Source organism: Apus apus, chromosome 1 (assembly GCF_020740795.1).
Source record: "Apus apus isolate bApuApu2 chromosome 1, bApuApu2.pri.cur, whole genome shotgun sequence".
In the NCBI taxonomy this organism is placed as follows: Eukaryota; Metazoa; Chordata; class Aves; order Apodiformes; family Apodidae; genus Apus; species Apus apus.
The window spans coordinates 122,387,824-122,401,198 of NC_067282.1; the positions used below are offsets into that span (position 1 = coordinate 122,387,824).

At 48.3% G+C, this 13,375-nt stretch overlaps 1 protein-coding gene across 3 annotated transcripts in view; it reads right to left on the reverse strand.

Annotated features, from left to right (window-relative positions):
• Positions 1-10,545, reverse strand: part of GABRG3 (gamma-aminobutyric acid type A receptor subunit gamma3) — a 317,950-nt gene extending 307,405 nt beyond the window's left edge. For all 3 annotated transcript variants that reach the window (XM_051608626.1, XM_051608625.1, XM_051608627.1), the window contains exons 1-2: positions 9,868-10,545; positions 6,336-6,484 (exon numbers count right to left, since the gene is read on the reverse strand). In XM_051608626.1, coding sequence (XP_051464586.1) covers positions 6,336-6,484; positions 9,868-9,920 — 202 coding nt within the window. In that variant the 5' untranslated portion in view covers positions 9,921-10,545. The remainder of the gene's footprint in view (positions 1-6,335; positions 6,485-9,867) is intronic.
• Between the last annotated feature and the right edge of the window lie 2,830 nt (positions 10,546-13,375).

Consider the following 13,375-nt stretch of genomic DNA (forward strand, 5'->3'; position numbering starts at 1 on the left):
ACAATCTTCTGTAATGCCCAATCACACAGAAATTGGGACCAGGACTATGGCTTTCCCTTCCTGAGTGCTGTCATAATACAAACAGAAGTTACTCCCTCTCTCCTTCCCATTGTGTGCTACCTTTAAACACCGGGTCAGCTTTCCAGCTACAATTGTCTATAATCACTCCCTAAGTGACAAGTGTCTCTGTCTCTACTTGCTGTACAAGATGCCTGATACTGTCTCTCATAGGCTAGCACAAAGAAAAATGTATGGCAGAAAGTAGTAATTTGACCTCCTATGACAGTTTACAGCTTTCTCTGCACTGTGATTTGGGAAATATTTTGATCTGTGATGCAATGAGCAACCCTCTGTCACCACATGCGGGGAAACCTTGCTGGAGCTAATTTGAAGAGTATCAGGTGTGGCAATCAGTAGCTGGCAAAAATAACTTGACAGCCACAGGTGGTAATAATAGCCTGTGGTGCACTTCGGGGTTGGTTTCTGTGTGGCCTGCTAAGAAGGCAGAAGAAAGGTGGTGATACAGCTCCATAACTCAAGGTTTTCATTAGGATTGTGCTTGAAAATGCACATTTCCTTTTAAAAGCATCAGATTAAAAGCTGTGCCCACTCACCCAACAGATCTGCTCCTTGCATACTCTGAGAGACTGATTAAATTAGTTGCAGAGAGAACTTTTAACTGCTTAAAAAGAGAACTACTGTTAAACCCTGCCATACCAGTACAGTAAACCATGTCAGACTGAACTTAGTCTTCTGTGTTTGCCAACACAAATGAGCCCGCTTATTTCTACCAGCTACAATTGTGCCAACCTGCTCAAGGTACTAAGAGTAGTACAGCTCCTTGTGAGACTGCTCTCATCTTCAGAAATCTCCCTGGAGGTTATAAAGATACTTGAGGAGTAAAGAAAAACAGGTGGATTCTCAAGACATCTAGAACTGGAGTCTGTTGTGCAGCAGGAAAACTGACATAGCTGCCATCACAGAAACCTGGTGGGATGACTCGTGCAGCTGGAGCACTGTGATCGATGGCTACCAACTTCTCAGAAGGGATAGAGAAGGAAGAAGAGGCGGTGGGGTGGCCCTCTATATTAGGGAGACATTAATGTCTGCAAATTAATGAGAATGATGATAGGGTTGAGTCCTTATGGGTAAGAATCAGGGGGAAGGCGAACAAGACTGATATGGTGGTGGGAGTCTGCTATAGACCACCCAACCAGGACCAAGAGGCAGATGAAATATTTTACAAGCAGTTGGGAGAGGTTTCACAGTCATTACCCCTTGTTCTCATGGGAGACTTCAACTCCCCGTATCTGCTGGATATACAATGTATCTGCTGGAAATACAATACAGCAGAGAGAGAACAGTGCCGGAGGTTCCTGGAGTGTGTAGAAGATAACTTCCTGATGCAACCGGTGAGGGAACCAGGGAAGGTGCCTTCCTGGACCTGCTCCTTGTAATCAGAGAAGAACTTGTGTGGGGAAATAATGGCTGGAGGCCATCTAGGGTATAGCAATCATGAAATGATAGCGGTTTCAATTCTTGGGGAAGTAAGGAGAGGGGTCAGTAAAACTGCCATCATGGCAGTTCCCTGTCGAGGGAACTGACAGACAAAATCCCTTGGGAGGCAGTCCTGAAGGGTAAAGGAGTCCCGGAAGGCTTGACATACTTCAAAAAAAGAAGTCTTCAAGGCACAGGAGCAGGCTGTCCCCTTGTGCCAGAAGACGAGTAAGCAAGGGAAGAAGGCCAGCCTGGCTGAATAGAGAGCTTTGGCTGCAACTCAGGAACAAAAGGAGAGTTTATGGCCTTTGGAAGAGGGTGCAGGCCTCTCATGAGGACTACAAAGATGTGGTGGGGCTATGCAGGGAGAAAATTAGGAGAGCTAAAGCCCAACTACAACTCAAGCTAGCTACAGCTATTAACAACAATAAAAAATGTTTCTATAAACCCATCAACAGCAAAAGGAGGACTAGGGAAAATCTCCATCCTTCATTGGATGCCAGAGGAAACTTAGTGACAAAAGATGAGATGCTTAATGCTTTCTTTGCCTCAGTCTTTACCAATAGAGCTAGTTGTTTGCTGGACACCAGCCCCCTGAGCTGGAGGACAGGGAGAGCAGACGGAATGGAGCCTTCTCCATCAAAGAGGAGATGGTCAGGGACCTGCTACAACACTTAAATATATAAAAGTCTATGGGGCTGGATGGGTTGCACCCAAGAGTGCTGAAGGAGCTGGCAGATGTGTTCACCAAGCCTCTTTCCATCATTTACCAGAAGTCTTGCCAAACTGGGGAAGTCGCAATGGACTGGAGGGTGGTAAATGTGACATCCATCTACAAGAGAGGCTGGAAGGAGGATTTAGGAAACTACAGATCTGTCAGTGTGATGTCAGTGCCAGGGAAGGTCATGGAGTAAATAATCTTGAGTGCCATTATGCACCACAGACAGAATAACCAGGTGATCAGGTCCAGTCAGCATGGTTTTATGAAAGGAAGGTCCTGCTTGACAAACCTGATCCCCTGCTATGACAAGACGACCCACAGGGTGGATGAAGGAAAGGCTGTGGATGTTGTCTACCTGGACTTCTGTAAGGCTTTTGACACTATCTCCCACAGCATTCTCATGAAAAAAAAACACCTGGCTGCTCATGGCTTGGATGGGCATGCTCTCTGTTGGATAAAACACTGGCTGGATGGCCAGGCCCAGAGAGTGGTGGTGAATGGAGCCAAATCCAGCTGACAGCCCGTCACAAGTGGTGTTCCTCAGGGCTCAGTGTTTGGGCCATGTCTGTTTAACATCTTTATCAACAATCTTGATGAGGAGATAGAATGCACCCTCAGTAAGTTTGCAGACAACACCAAGTAGGGTGGGAGTGTTGATCTGCCTGAGGGTAGGGAGGGCTCTACGGAGAGACTTAGACTGGATCAATGGGATGAGGCAAATTATATGAGCTTCAGCAAGGCCAAGTGCTGGGTCCTGCACTTGGGCTGCAACAACCCCATGCAATGATACAGGCTGGGGGAATAGTGGCTGGAAAGTGTCTGGCAGAAAGGGACCTTGTGGTGATGATCGACAAGCGGCTGAACACGAGCCAGCAGTGTGCTCAGGTTGCGAAAAAGGCCAGCAGCATCCTGGCCTGTAATAGAAATAGTGTTGCAAGCAGCTCTAGGAAAGTGATCCTCCCCCTGTACTTGGCACTGGTGAGGCCCCACCTCAAGTGCTGTGTTAGATTTTGGCATTTCAGTAGAAGAAAGACATTGAGGTGCTGGAGTGGGTGCAGAGAAAAGCAACAAAGCTGGTGAAAGGCCTAGAGAACAAGTCTTATGAAGAGTGGCTCAGGGAACTGGGGCTGTTTAGTCTGAAGAAAAGGAGACTGAGGAAAGACCTTATTACTCTCTACAACTGTCTCAAAGGACATTGTAGAGAGGCAGGTGTTGGTCCCTTCTCACAAGTAAGTAGTGATAGGACAAGAGGGAACAGCCAAAAGCTACATCAGGGGAGGTTTAGGCTGGACAGTCTTCTCTTTCTTCCCATGGGCTTTGGCTTCCAAAAGTGTGTTCCCAAGTGATTGAAAAATTGCAATTCTAACCCCTTGAATGTGCAAAGAAGTCCACATTTTCCTAGAATTTTCTGACCACATTCCAAGAGACAATAATTTCTTCAGGAGAATCACTGAAGTTTTCCACTGTTGGAAATAGTGGCTTTGCAAGAAAGGACTGGAAAACTGAGTGAAGAGTGACGTGACATGAAATGGTGAGCGTCTCCTTGCCCTGTGGGACAGTTCATTTGCTTAGAGGTAGCACTGCACAAGTGTTAAAGCTATAAAGCATAGCTGACTGCATGTTAATCCAGGATTTAAACCCTCATTGTCTCTTACAGGCTGAGAATTACTTCTTTTTTCCTCCACTGCTTCATTCCACAGTTTCTATAAATTCCAAACCATAAATGTTCTTGTTGCACGCTCTCTGTTACCTGGTCCACTACTTTTTTTTCCCTAGTGCTTTAAGTGATATACGTTATGCTTTAACTGATTTGTATTAATACTGGGACCTTCAGGGCAGAAACACAGTTCAGTTGCCAGGAAAAGTCAACCACTTAGTTTGGAGGATAACATTCTCCCAGATGAAAAGGAAGATGTGCTTGTGTATGAGGCACCAGCCAGCAATTCAGGGGAGTTAGATATAATGCCTGATCATCTAACCTTCCCCTCATGTCCTCCTTGACAAATGCAGCATCTCCTCTCTTTCAAAAGGGCAATGTTATTTATCTGCATTCAAGGTAGGAGAGGAGGGAAGAGGGACCAGGGAAGGAAGCAGAGGTGAATTAACTTCTCTAGCACCTGAACACTAAGCTCAAGTTCTAAAACAGCCAAATTACTGTTACATACAAAAACATCCTAGGACTGAGATGCTTGATAGAAATACATAAATGTATTTGAGAACTGTAATATTTGGATACAATATATGAGCTTTCTTTCTCTAAAGAGGGACTAATTTCTCTAAAACAGGATTTATGAAAGTTTTTGGAGAGACAAAAGGAATTATTTTGGTGACAGTGATTTTCCAGTGCTGTAGGATGTGTCTGACCTCTTCTGATTTTATGGCAACTGACACAGGGACTTTGAATGATTACTTTGCCCCACACAGGCATAACATAATTTACTCTGCCTGAAGTCAGTGAACTGAGGACATGGAGTATATGGTAAAATAAAAAAATTATCTGAGATTGTCTTCCAAATCTTGATATGGGTGGGAAACCACATTAAAGCACTTCTCCATCAGATAGTAAAGATCAGCTAAATCCTGTATGACAAACTAAGTATAGAGAGAGAGAGATGAATGTCACTTGGTGTTAAAAACAGACACATCTATCAAATATGATCTTTGCAAATACTATGGAAAATCAAAGTAACAGCTATGGAAAAAAAAAAAAACAACAGAGCAAAAACCAACAAAACTTCCTTTGATAGCACAGGATAGTTTTTTCTGGAACTGCTGTAGTTATAAAATGCTAATAATTGTAATGGTATGTACATACAGATCACTTTTACTTCCCTCTAAACTCACCCAAAGGGATCACCTAGAAAGTGCATGTGCCATCAGCAAAGGGTAGTTTCACTTATAATCAGTGCTAGGAATTCTCCCTCTAGTATCTGCAAAAATTTTGGAAAAGCAAATGATATGTGGTGTTTGTTTTGAATTTTCCCAACTCTCACTTCATTCTGAAGTATATGCAAGGTGCATTAAATGGAAATGACAAATAATCTCCAATTTCTGCCAAACAAACTTACTGTGAACAAACTGAATGGCAGCTGTGCTATAGCCATTCTGATCTAAGGATGCAAACAGGACATAACCACGAAAGGTAAAAAAAAATTGGTATGAAACATGCAACTTCATTCAATAAAGGAAAAATAGCTCAGAATAGTTATATTCAAGTATCTACTGGCTCTTATCTAAATTGTATACAGGCCAATCTCTTTTCAGCAGTGCCTTGTGATAGGATGAGGGGAAATAGCACCATGGCAACACAGGAAGTTCCTCTTCAACATGAGGAGAAACTTTACTGTGAGGGTGATGGAGCACTGAAACAGGCTGCCCAGAGAGGTTGTGGAGTCTCCTTCTCTGGAGACCTTCAAGACTCCTCTCAACGTGTTCCTGTGTGATCTCCCCTAGGTGTTCCTGCTGCAGCAGGGGGGTTGGACTTCATGATCTTCAGAGGTCCCTTCCAGCCCCTATGATTCTATAATTCTGTGATTCTCTGTAGTAGTACTGCCCACAATACACTTCAATTCTATCAGATTTCTTTTGTAGACAGGATGCCTGCTGGGTTGAGGAAGAAACTCTCTAGAGTTGCCCTACACAAAGGCAAATTCTAGTGCCTTCTTCCCAGCATTAAGGAACATAATGTTAATGATCACATTTTGAAAGTAGTAGATGAATATTCTTCTCTTGCTGTGTCTTACTTTTTGTTTTCAATATACTGGGTGTTTGATCGCTCCTCAGAGTGAGAGTTTTTCACAGGCATGGGTTAGATGACAAAAGAGATAAGTATGTTCCTAATTCTGTCAAAGACCTGCTGAATCCTTTAGAGCTAGCCCTTCCATATCTCTACTCATACTCTAGATGAGCAAACCAGAGTTTAGCACCCTAAGTTATCACCACATCTTCCTATGAGAATTAGCTTTTTTTTTTAAATTGACTTAGAAATGTACTTCAGCCAAAAATAACCTTCATCTCCACTTTCCCAGCCATTTGTGCACACTAACCAAAATAGGACAGGATGTCTTTTCTGCATCCATAAATGCTTTTCCTCACTTGTGCAGAAAGGAGTACTTACTTCCAATATCTGGACGTAGCTTTTTGTCATACTCTCTCAACAGCTTGTTTAGTATGAGAGTCACATCTGTGTCTTGTGTTTTTGGAGCTAAAACCCATTTTTGGTTAGATGTTCCATCTTCATATTCATCCTCTTCGACTTTTCTAGAACTGCAATAACAAATCAAACAAATAGATGTTATTTTATATAAATAAAATCTGAAGTTACATTCTGGGTAAGTCTCCATACATATTTGAAGAAGTTTTAGATATCTCTGTTGGCTTTGCCTATCTACTCAGCCTTAGGCTGCTTTTGCAACAGGATGTTGAATATCTGGGGGTGGGTGATCCTTGAGATTTGTTTAGAAATTGTCTTCCCAAAAAATTATACTCTGGGAGTTAATGTGGCTATTAGAGTAGTATTTTATAGCCTGCATCTTAACCAAATTATCCTGACTAGTTAGTTTACAATATACTCTTACGAACAGCAAATATCTGCAGTATTATTTTATTAATACATCGAGACAACTGATTCATCTCTTGCACAAAGGCTAATAAGAGTATTAAAAATTCAGATCTTTTAATACTTTCTGATCATTTTATCCTATTAATAAATGATTATATTCTCAGTGGCTGCATTTCAGAGTTTAATGTATTACAAGGCTTAGAATTAAGAGCTTGCTTCTTGAATTTAACATGGATTTTCATAAGTACACAAACACATCACACAAATTAATTCAAATTTCCCTGCAGTTTTAGTGACATTTTTTAAAAAAACAATACTACACTGTCACAACAAGAGTTGTGTCTTCTTTCCTTCATAGGTAGATTATTTTTATTTCCAGTGTATACTAATACAAATATGGCAAAACTACAGTTTGCCCAGAAATCACAGCTAGAGCTGTTTTCACACAAGACTAATTTAATTTGTGCTGCTTTTTGTGCATGAACAGTAAAACGTTCATTTGAAGATTTATCTTTTGGTATCTTGGAAACCAAATCTGTTTGATGTCTCTTGCCGGAGAAGATCTATGACAGTGAAACTGAGATGAAGTTATCAGGAGAAAAGACAACCTCCGTGGTGGAACCTACAACCTACAGTAATCATGTGTTGCTTCAACTTGCAACTGCCCTGGTGATACAATATCATTTTGCAACCTTTTTTACATGAATGTCAATAATTATGCAATTATTATGAAGGTGCAAAGCAACAGAGAATCAGAAGCACCAGCCTTGCTTATTCACGGGATGTGCTACACATGTCAGAGCAACCTCCTTTCTCTCTCTCCCCTCGCCTCTCCCTAATGATTCTAGTGTCTTTTAAAGTATCTCAGATCCCCATTAGACTTGATAGACACTTTATAGTAACAGGAAAAAATGAATACAAGTATAAAAATGTCTTCACAGAGCATCATCGACCCTCAACACTGCTTGTAGACTACCATTCAAGCATTTAATGAAACTTTTAATTGAAACTGCTGTACAGCCAATATGTTCCCAAGGCTTAGCCATGAATCACTTGAGATGACCTCACAAATTGAAAGCGCTCTAGGTACAATTTCTTTTCAAAAATAATTTTGAAGCCTAGCCCCTGAGGATTTTCTGCAGAGAGAGCTGATATAACCAAATTGCAAAAGTAGAGAAAACTTAGGGGAAATTTTGACTAAACAAGCATTCCTCCTCCAGGAGTTGCATTCAAAAAAACCCAAAAAACCTGATCCCTTTTTGTGTAATTCCCACAATAAGCATTAAAAAATCCCAAGAGGATATTTTTAATTATTATTATCATTTTGCAGGGTGGGTGTGGGGAGGCTCTCCTTCAGATTCACTAGAAGCCCTGTGTTTTAATGCTGCAGTTACAGAACCATCCTCAAAGGAGAAACTGTCTCCAAACATACATGGTTGATATTTCACAGCTGCAGCAGTGCTCAGTTGCCAACAGGAAACGAGCACAAGCCTTAAGTCGTCTTCTGCTGCAACCACCACAGCATTACAGGAGGCATTCAGACTGCACGTGGCAATGAGAACTGAGTTCAGGTAGGATCAAGATTTCCATTTCAGGGAGCTGCTTCTTTAAAGCCAGGCACTAGTAAGACTCTTAAGTTCTGACAGACCTTTTAAATCCCCTCACTCTAGCAGCTTGTTTCCTAGAAAGTACCTTAGAACGATGTAAATTCCCACTTGCCTTCTAGATGAAGCTTAGGAGTGTGAGAGGTTTCATAGTGAATCAGACTAATACACTAGATGCAAATTCTGAAAGGCATTTTTTTTTCCTTCTCAAGAGTTTGTTATTTCAGTTCCCTCGCTTGGCTTTACACAACTAGGCTCCTTAGAGACACTTGAGGTTGCATTTTCACCCATAGCCTTACTGGTAACTGCCAAATTCCCAGCATATTCCTGCTATCCACAGAAACAAGTGTGGGGGAATGTCATTCTCATACTGGGAAGGAGGAAAGGCTGCACACCTTCCCCAGACTCCTCGGGAGCCACTAGTTTTGATCCGGTGAGGAGACAGAGAGGAGGCAGTGCATCAACTGCACAGGGTGAAGGATGGAAAACCCTGAGAGGTCGTGGGGAAAAGGTTTGTTTTCTGTGGCATACGTGCCCAGGGCTTGCTCTGGGGGCTGGCGTGAAGCAGCCTCTAGTTCCTGTGGGGATCAGGGAGAGAGATGTCACTTGGGTGTGGGGCAGGCTGCTGAGAAGGAGGAAGGGAAGGGAAAAGTGCTGCTGAGCATGCCTGCAGCCCTGTTTGTAGTGGATCCTGGAGGGGAGGCTGGGGTAACACCTTTGCCCCAGTTACGGGGCAGGGGTCCTTCCTAGCCCCCCGGACAAACACCGGGACCGCAGACGAGCCTAGTCCAAAAGGTCACAGCTGCAGCTGTCCCGCTCTGGCCCCTCACAGCCCGCTGTGACCGGAGTCCCGCCGGGGAGACCCTTCCCGCTCCTGCGGCAAGCGCGGCGGGTTCCCCGGCCCGGCCCCTCTCCGCGGCCGCCGGACGGAGGGAGCGGTGGTTACCGGTAGCCGCCCCCACCCGCTGCCACGGGGACACCCCCCGGCAGCCCCACCCGGTCCCGGCGGCTGGGCTTACACTGCCCGCGCCTGCACTCCCCTTCCTCCCGCCAGCCCCGGTTCGCGGGGTCCCCGGGAGTGGGGTGCGGAGGGGAAGCCGGGGCTGGGGGCCGCCGCAAGCCATGAGGGGATCCCGGACGGCGCCAGGTGCCGGGCCCCCGCAGCAGCCGGAAAACTTTCTGCCGGGTCGGCTGGGGACAGAGCCCTCACGGGCTGGCTCCGGCTTCCCAAGGGGCCGGCAGCTCCGGTAGCGGGGCTGCAGTTGGCCAGGGAGCCAGGCGGGTCCCGCCGAGGGAGCGGGGGAAGCCGCGTTTGGGAATAAAGCCCCGCACGGCGCGGGGGAGTGGGGGAAGAGCCCGCTGTCCTTCCTGGGCGCCGAGTATTTTGCCAACTCCGGCGAGCGGGACTCAAGCCCGCGAACCCCGGTGCGAGGGAAGAGGAGAGGAGGAGGAGGAGGAGGGAGGCAAAGGGAGTGCGGACTTACCAGGCGTGAAACACTGAGAGGAGGAAGAAGACCGGCAGGAGCTTAGCGGACATGATCTGAGCAGCGCTGGCCAGGTGAGAGGTGCGGCAGGATGAAGGCAATGTTGCAGGAGGTTCACATGGGAGGAAGAATGAGGCAATGAGGTGAAGCTCTTAGCCTCTCTTCCTCCGTATTATCAGCTTTATACCCTGAAGAAAATACCCCCTTTCACACCGTTCCAGGAAGGGAGGGGGGAGGCGAAAAGAAAAAAAAAAAAAAAAAAGAAGTGGGACGAATGGGAAATCCCCAGAAGATAGGCTGCCACGGCCAGGTATAAATCAGGCTCCACGGTCTGACAGGTGTTGAGCGGGCACCGAGCTGCGGCGCTCACCCCTTCCTAGCAATCAGCTGCCGGGAGCAGCGACGCGGCCCCTCCCGCTCCCCCAGCTGGCGCTGGCCGTGCCCCCCGGGCTGTGCACAGCGCAGGGGAGCCCGGGCCCCGCCGGGCCCCCGGCACCAAGGAGCGGGGTGGGCCGGGCTGGGGGGGAAAGGGTGCACTCCGCACCGCCCCCCCGGCGGAGCGCCTGGCCCGCGCCCAGCCCCGCAGCGCGGCAGCAGAGAAGCCTGCCGGGGGGGTCTCCCCGCGTGGGGGAGCACCTCGTCCCCTCTCCCTGCCCAACAGGTACCCGCCTCGCCGCCCAGTGGGGGAGAGCCGGGAAGTGAACCCTGCCCCCGCCCCGGCGGGCACGCACACAGGCACAGGGGAGGGGGAGGGCAAGGAAACTCGCCAGCCGCAGTCAGACGCCAGCCGGCAGAGGGGATTTCTCCCCGCCATCATCAGCCCGGTGCCCCCCGAGAAGGCGGCTCCAAGGGGGCAGCGGAGCCCGGCGGCAGCTTCCCTCCGCTGGTTTTGGGGATGCTCTCACCCCCAAACCCGACACTCACTTGCCAAGTGGGGCCCCCAGATGGCTGGGAGTGTGCTCTTCAGACGGAGGGAGAGGGGTTTGCGCTACTTCTGGTCTCGGGGTGGTCAGAATCGCGGGCATCCCGAAGTACATACAGGCGCTGATCCATTTAATCGGTGCGGCTAGAGAGAGGGACCTACAGGACAGTCTTCCACAGGCGGATAGAAAAACATACACAACAGAATATTTGCATACGCCTCTGTATCTCGCTGTATATATGTAGAAGTTTGCATGCACTGTACGAGTGCGTGGATACACGCATATAAGCCTAAGTTCTGCCTGTAAAATGCATACACAGAGCATACAGAAAGCTGCGGTAGATCGAGCTACATGGATTTTTTGTGTACCTTGGAAACTTTGGAATAAATTAGGATATTCTGCCGTGAGAACTCGGAAATGCGATCGCAGCCAAGTGTACTTAGGGCAAAACGAGTTTGGTTCTGGACACCATGTGTCTTTCGACTCCAGGAAGAACGGCACAGATGTGATTTTTAGCGACTTCAGTTCTCTCCAGGTGCGCGGAGCTCTGCACCAGGCATCAGGGTTTTAAGAATATTCCCTTTTGCTTTTAGAATCAGAAATGACAAATTTTCACTTATACTAACGGTAATCTGGAAACAAAAAGCTCTGCTAGAGGTATAACGAATGATCTTTTTAATGTGAGCAGAAATCTCGGAAGCAGAAATCTTTGCTTCCTCCTACCTTAGACATAACTTCCAAGTTCTGGGGGAGTCGTCTTTTTAATTATGACATGACATTACATTTAAAAAAAAAAAAAAAAAAAAAGCAATCTTGCTTTTAGAATAACTCCTACATGATACCTAGGAGAGCTGGCTAGAGAGACTTCTGTTCCCCAAGTTATTTATTGAAGGAACGAGGCAGCTTAGGGAAAATCCGCTGTGAGCCAGGCAATTTATTCCCAGTCATGCACTTCAGGCTTTTTTTTTTTTTTTTTTTTCCAACCTAAACGTCTCTTTACTAGATTATATAGCAGTTCTTTTGTGTTGACTTTGGCTAATTGCAGCTACTGTGTATTGCTAATCATCACTTGTTACAAGACTTGTGCTCTTTTCCCTCTCCAGCAGAGCGATGCAGGTGGACTTCAGACCGCCTGCTGTCGTGAGAAAATAATGGCCAGGGTATCAGAGGGGAGGGAAGGGACAGAACGGCAGGGTTGCCTGGAATAGCTGTGTGAATGTGGTCGTTTCTTCAGGGGCGGGCCGGCTAAGCAGCGCTCCGATCCGCCGGTGGGAAGGAAGTTTGCAGGAACACGGGCGTTGCGGGGCGTGCGGGGTCGGGACGGGGCGAGCTCGGGGAGCCACCGCCTCTCAGCTATCGGGGGTGGGGGGGAAAAACCTCCTGCCGGTGCCGGGGAGTCCCGGCCGCAACACTCCAGCTCGCCTGCGGCTAAGAGCGTTTCCAGGTCCCGAACGTTTTCTGAAGGCTGGTGCTTCTGGAAACATCCACTGGGACTCCGAGGTCGCGGTACTCGCGTCCCGGCTTTCGGTGCCTGCGCCTTTGGCAAGCAAAGACGGGGGAGCATCTCTGCCTTATAGAGAAGAGTTTTGCCATCGGCGGCTAACCCCGCGCTGGCCACTTACGTAAACGCGTCTATTCACACGCTCAAGCCGACTAAGTAAAAGCCCAGCCCGGCAGAGCTCACTGCCCGGGAGATGCTGCAGCGGCGGCTGCGGAGCGGGCAGCACCTGCCCGGGCCGGCGGCGAGTTGAGGCGAGGGCGGCGGGGCCACGGCAGGGGCTGCCTTCCCCCCGTCACCGCCGGGCGTGCGGCACGGCCAGGCGAGACAGCACCGTGGCAGATGTAGCGGGAGGAGAAGACACAGAGGCGGTGATTCGCAAAGGGGAGACGCCGAACCGAGGTCCAGCTCCGCCCTCCCCGGCTGGGGAGCTGGGCGCTCGGCAGCCCCGCGCCTCGGGGACCCCCAGCTCCCTCCCCTCCCGGCCGGGGGCGGCTTCCCCGCCGCCGCGGCGGCTCCTCCCGGGGCCGCTCCGCCTCTTCCCCCGCCCGGCAGCCCCGTCCCGCCCTCGCCGCCTCCTGCCACGGCGGCGGGATCCTCTGGCGGCGGCTGCGGGAAGCGCGGTGGAACCGGGATGCCCACCCCACTCCCTTCCTTCCCTCCACCTTCGGCCGGCGGCAGGGCGCGCGGTTACCCCTGCCCTATGCCTTTACCGGTGCGGTGTGGCCATCGAGTCAACCAGGAAAGCCCTGACAGTGTTGGACTGCTCCCCTCTTCCCTTGCAGCGTGACAGCAAGCCCCAAGGCTCCAGTGCAGCTTTACAGCTCATTAATTATCGCCTCCTTCTCCTCAGGCTGCAAGGAAAAAGAAAAGGTGACGTCTGAGATTTTCGTTCTGTTGTCCTCCGCGGGCTGTGCTAATGCCGAAGGAATAGTTCAGCACTACTCTTCGTCATACCTCATCCCTCGGTCTTTTCTACTTTCCCTCCTTTCTTTATACACTCACATGCTTTTACTTGTAAGCACACTCTCTGCCTCTGCTGAGCCTTTTCAAGTAGTGTGTTCGGGTAAGGATCATGGTTACCCAG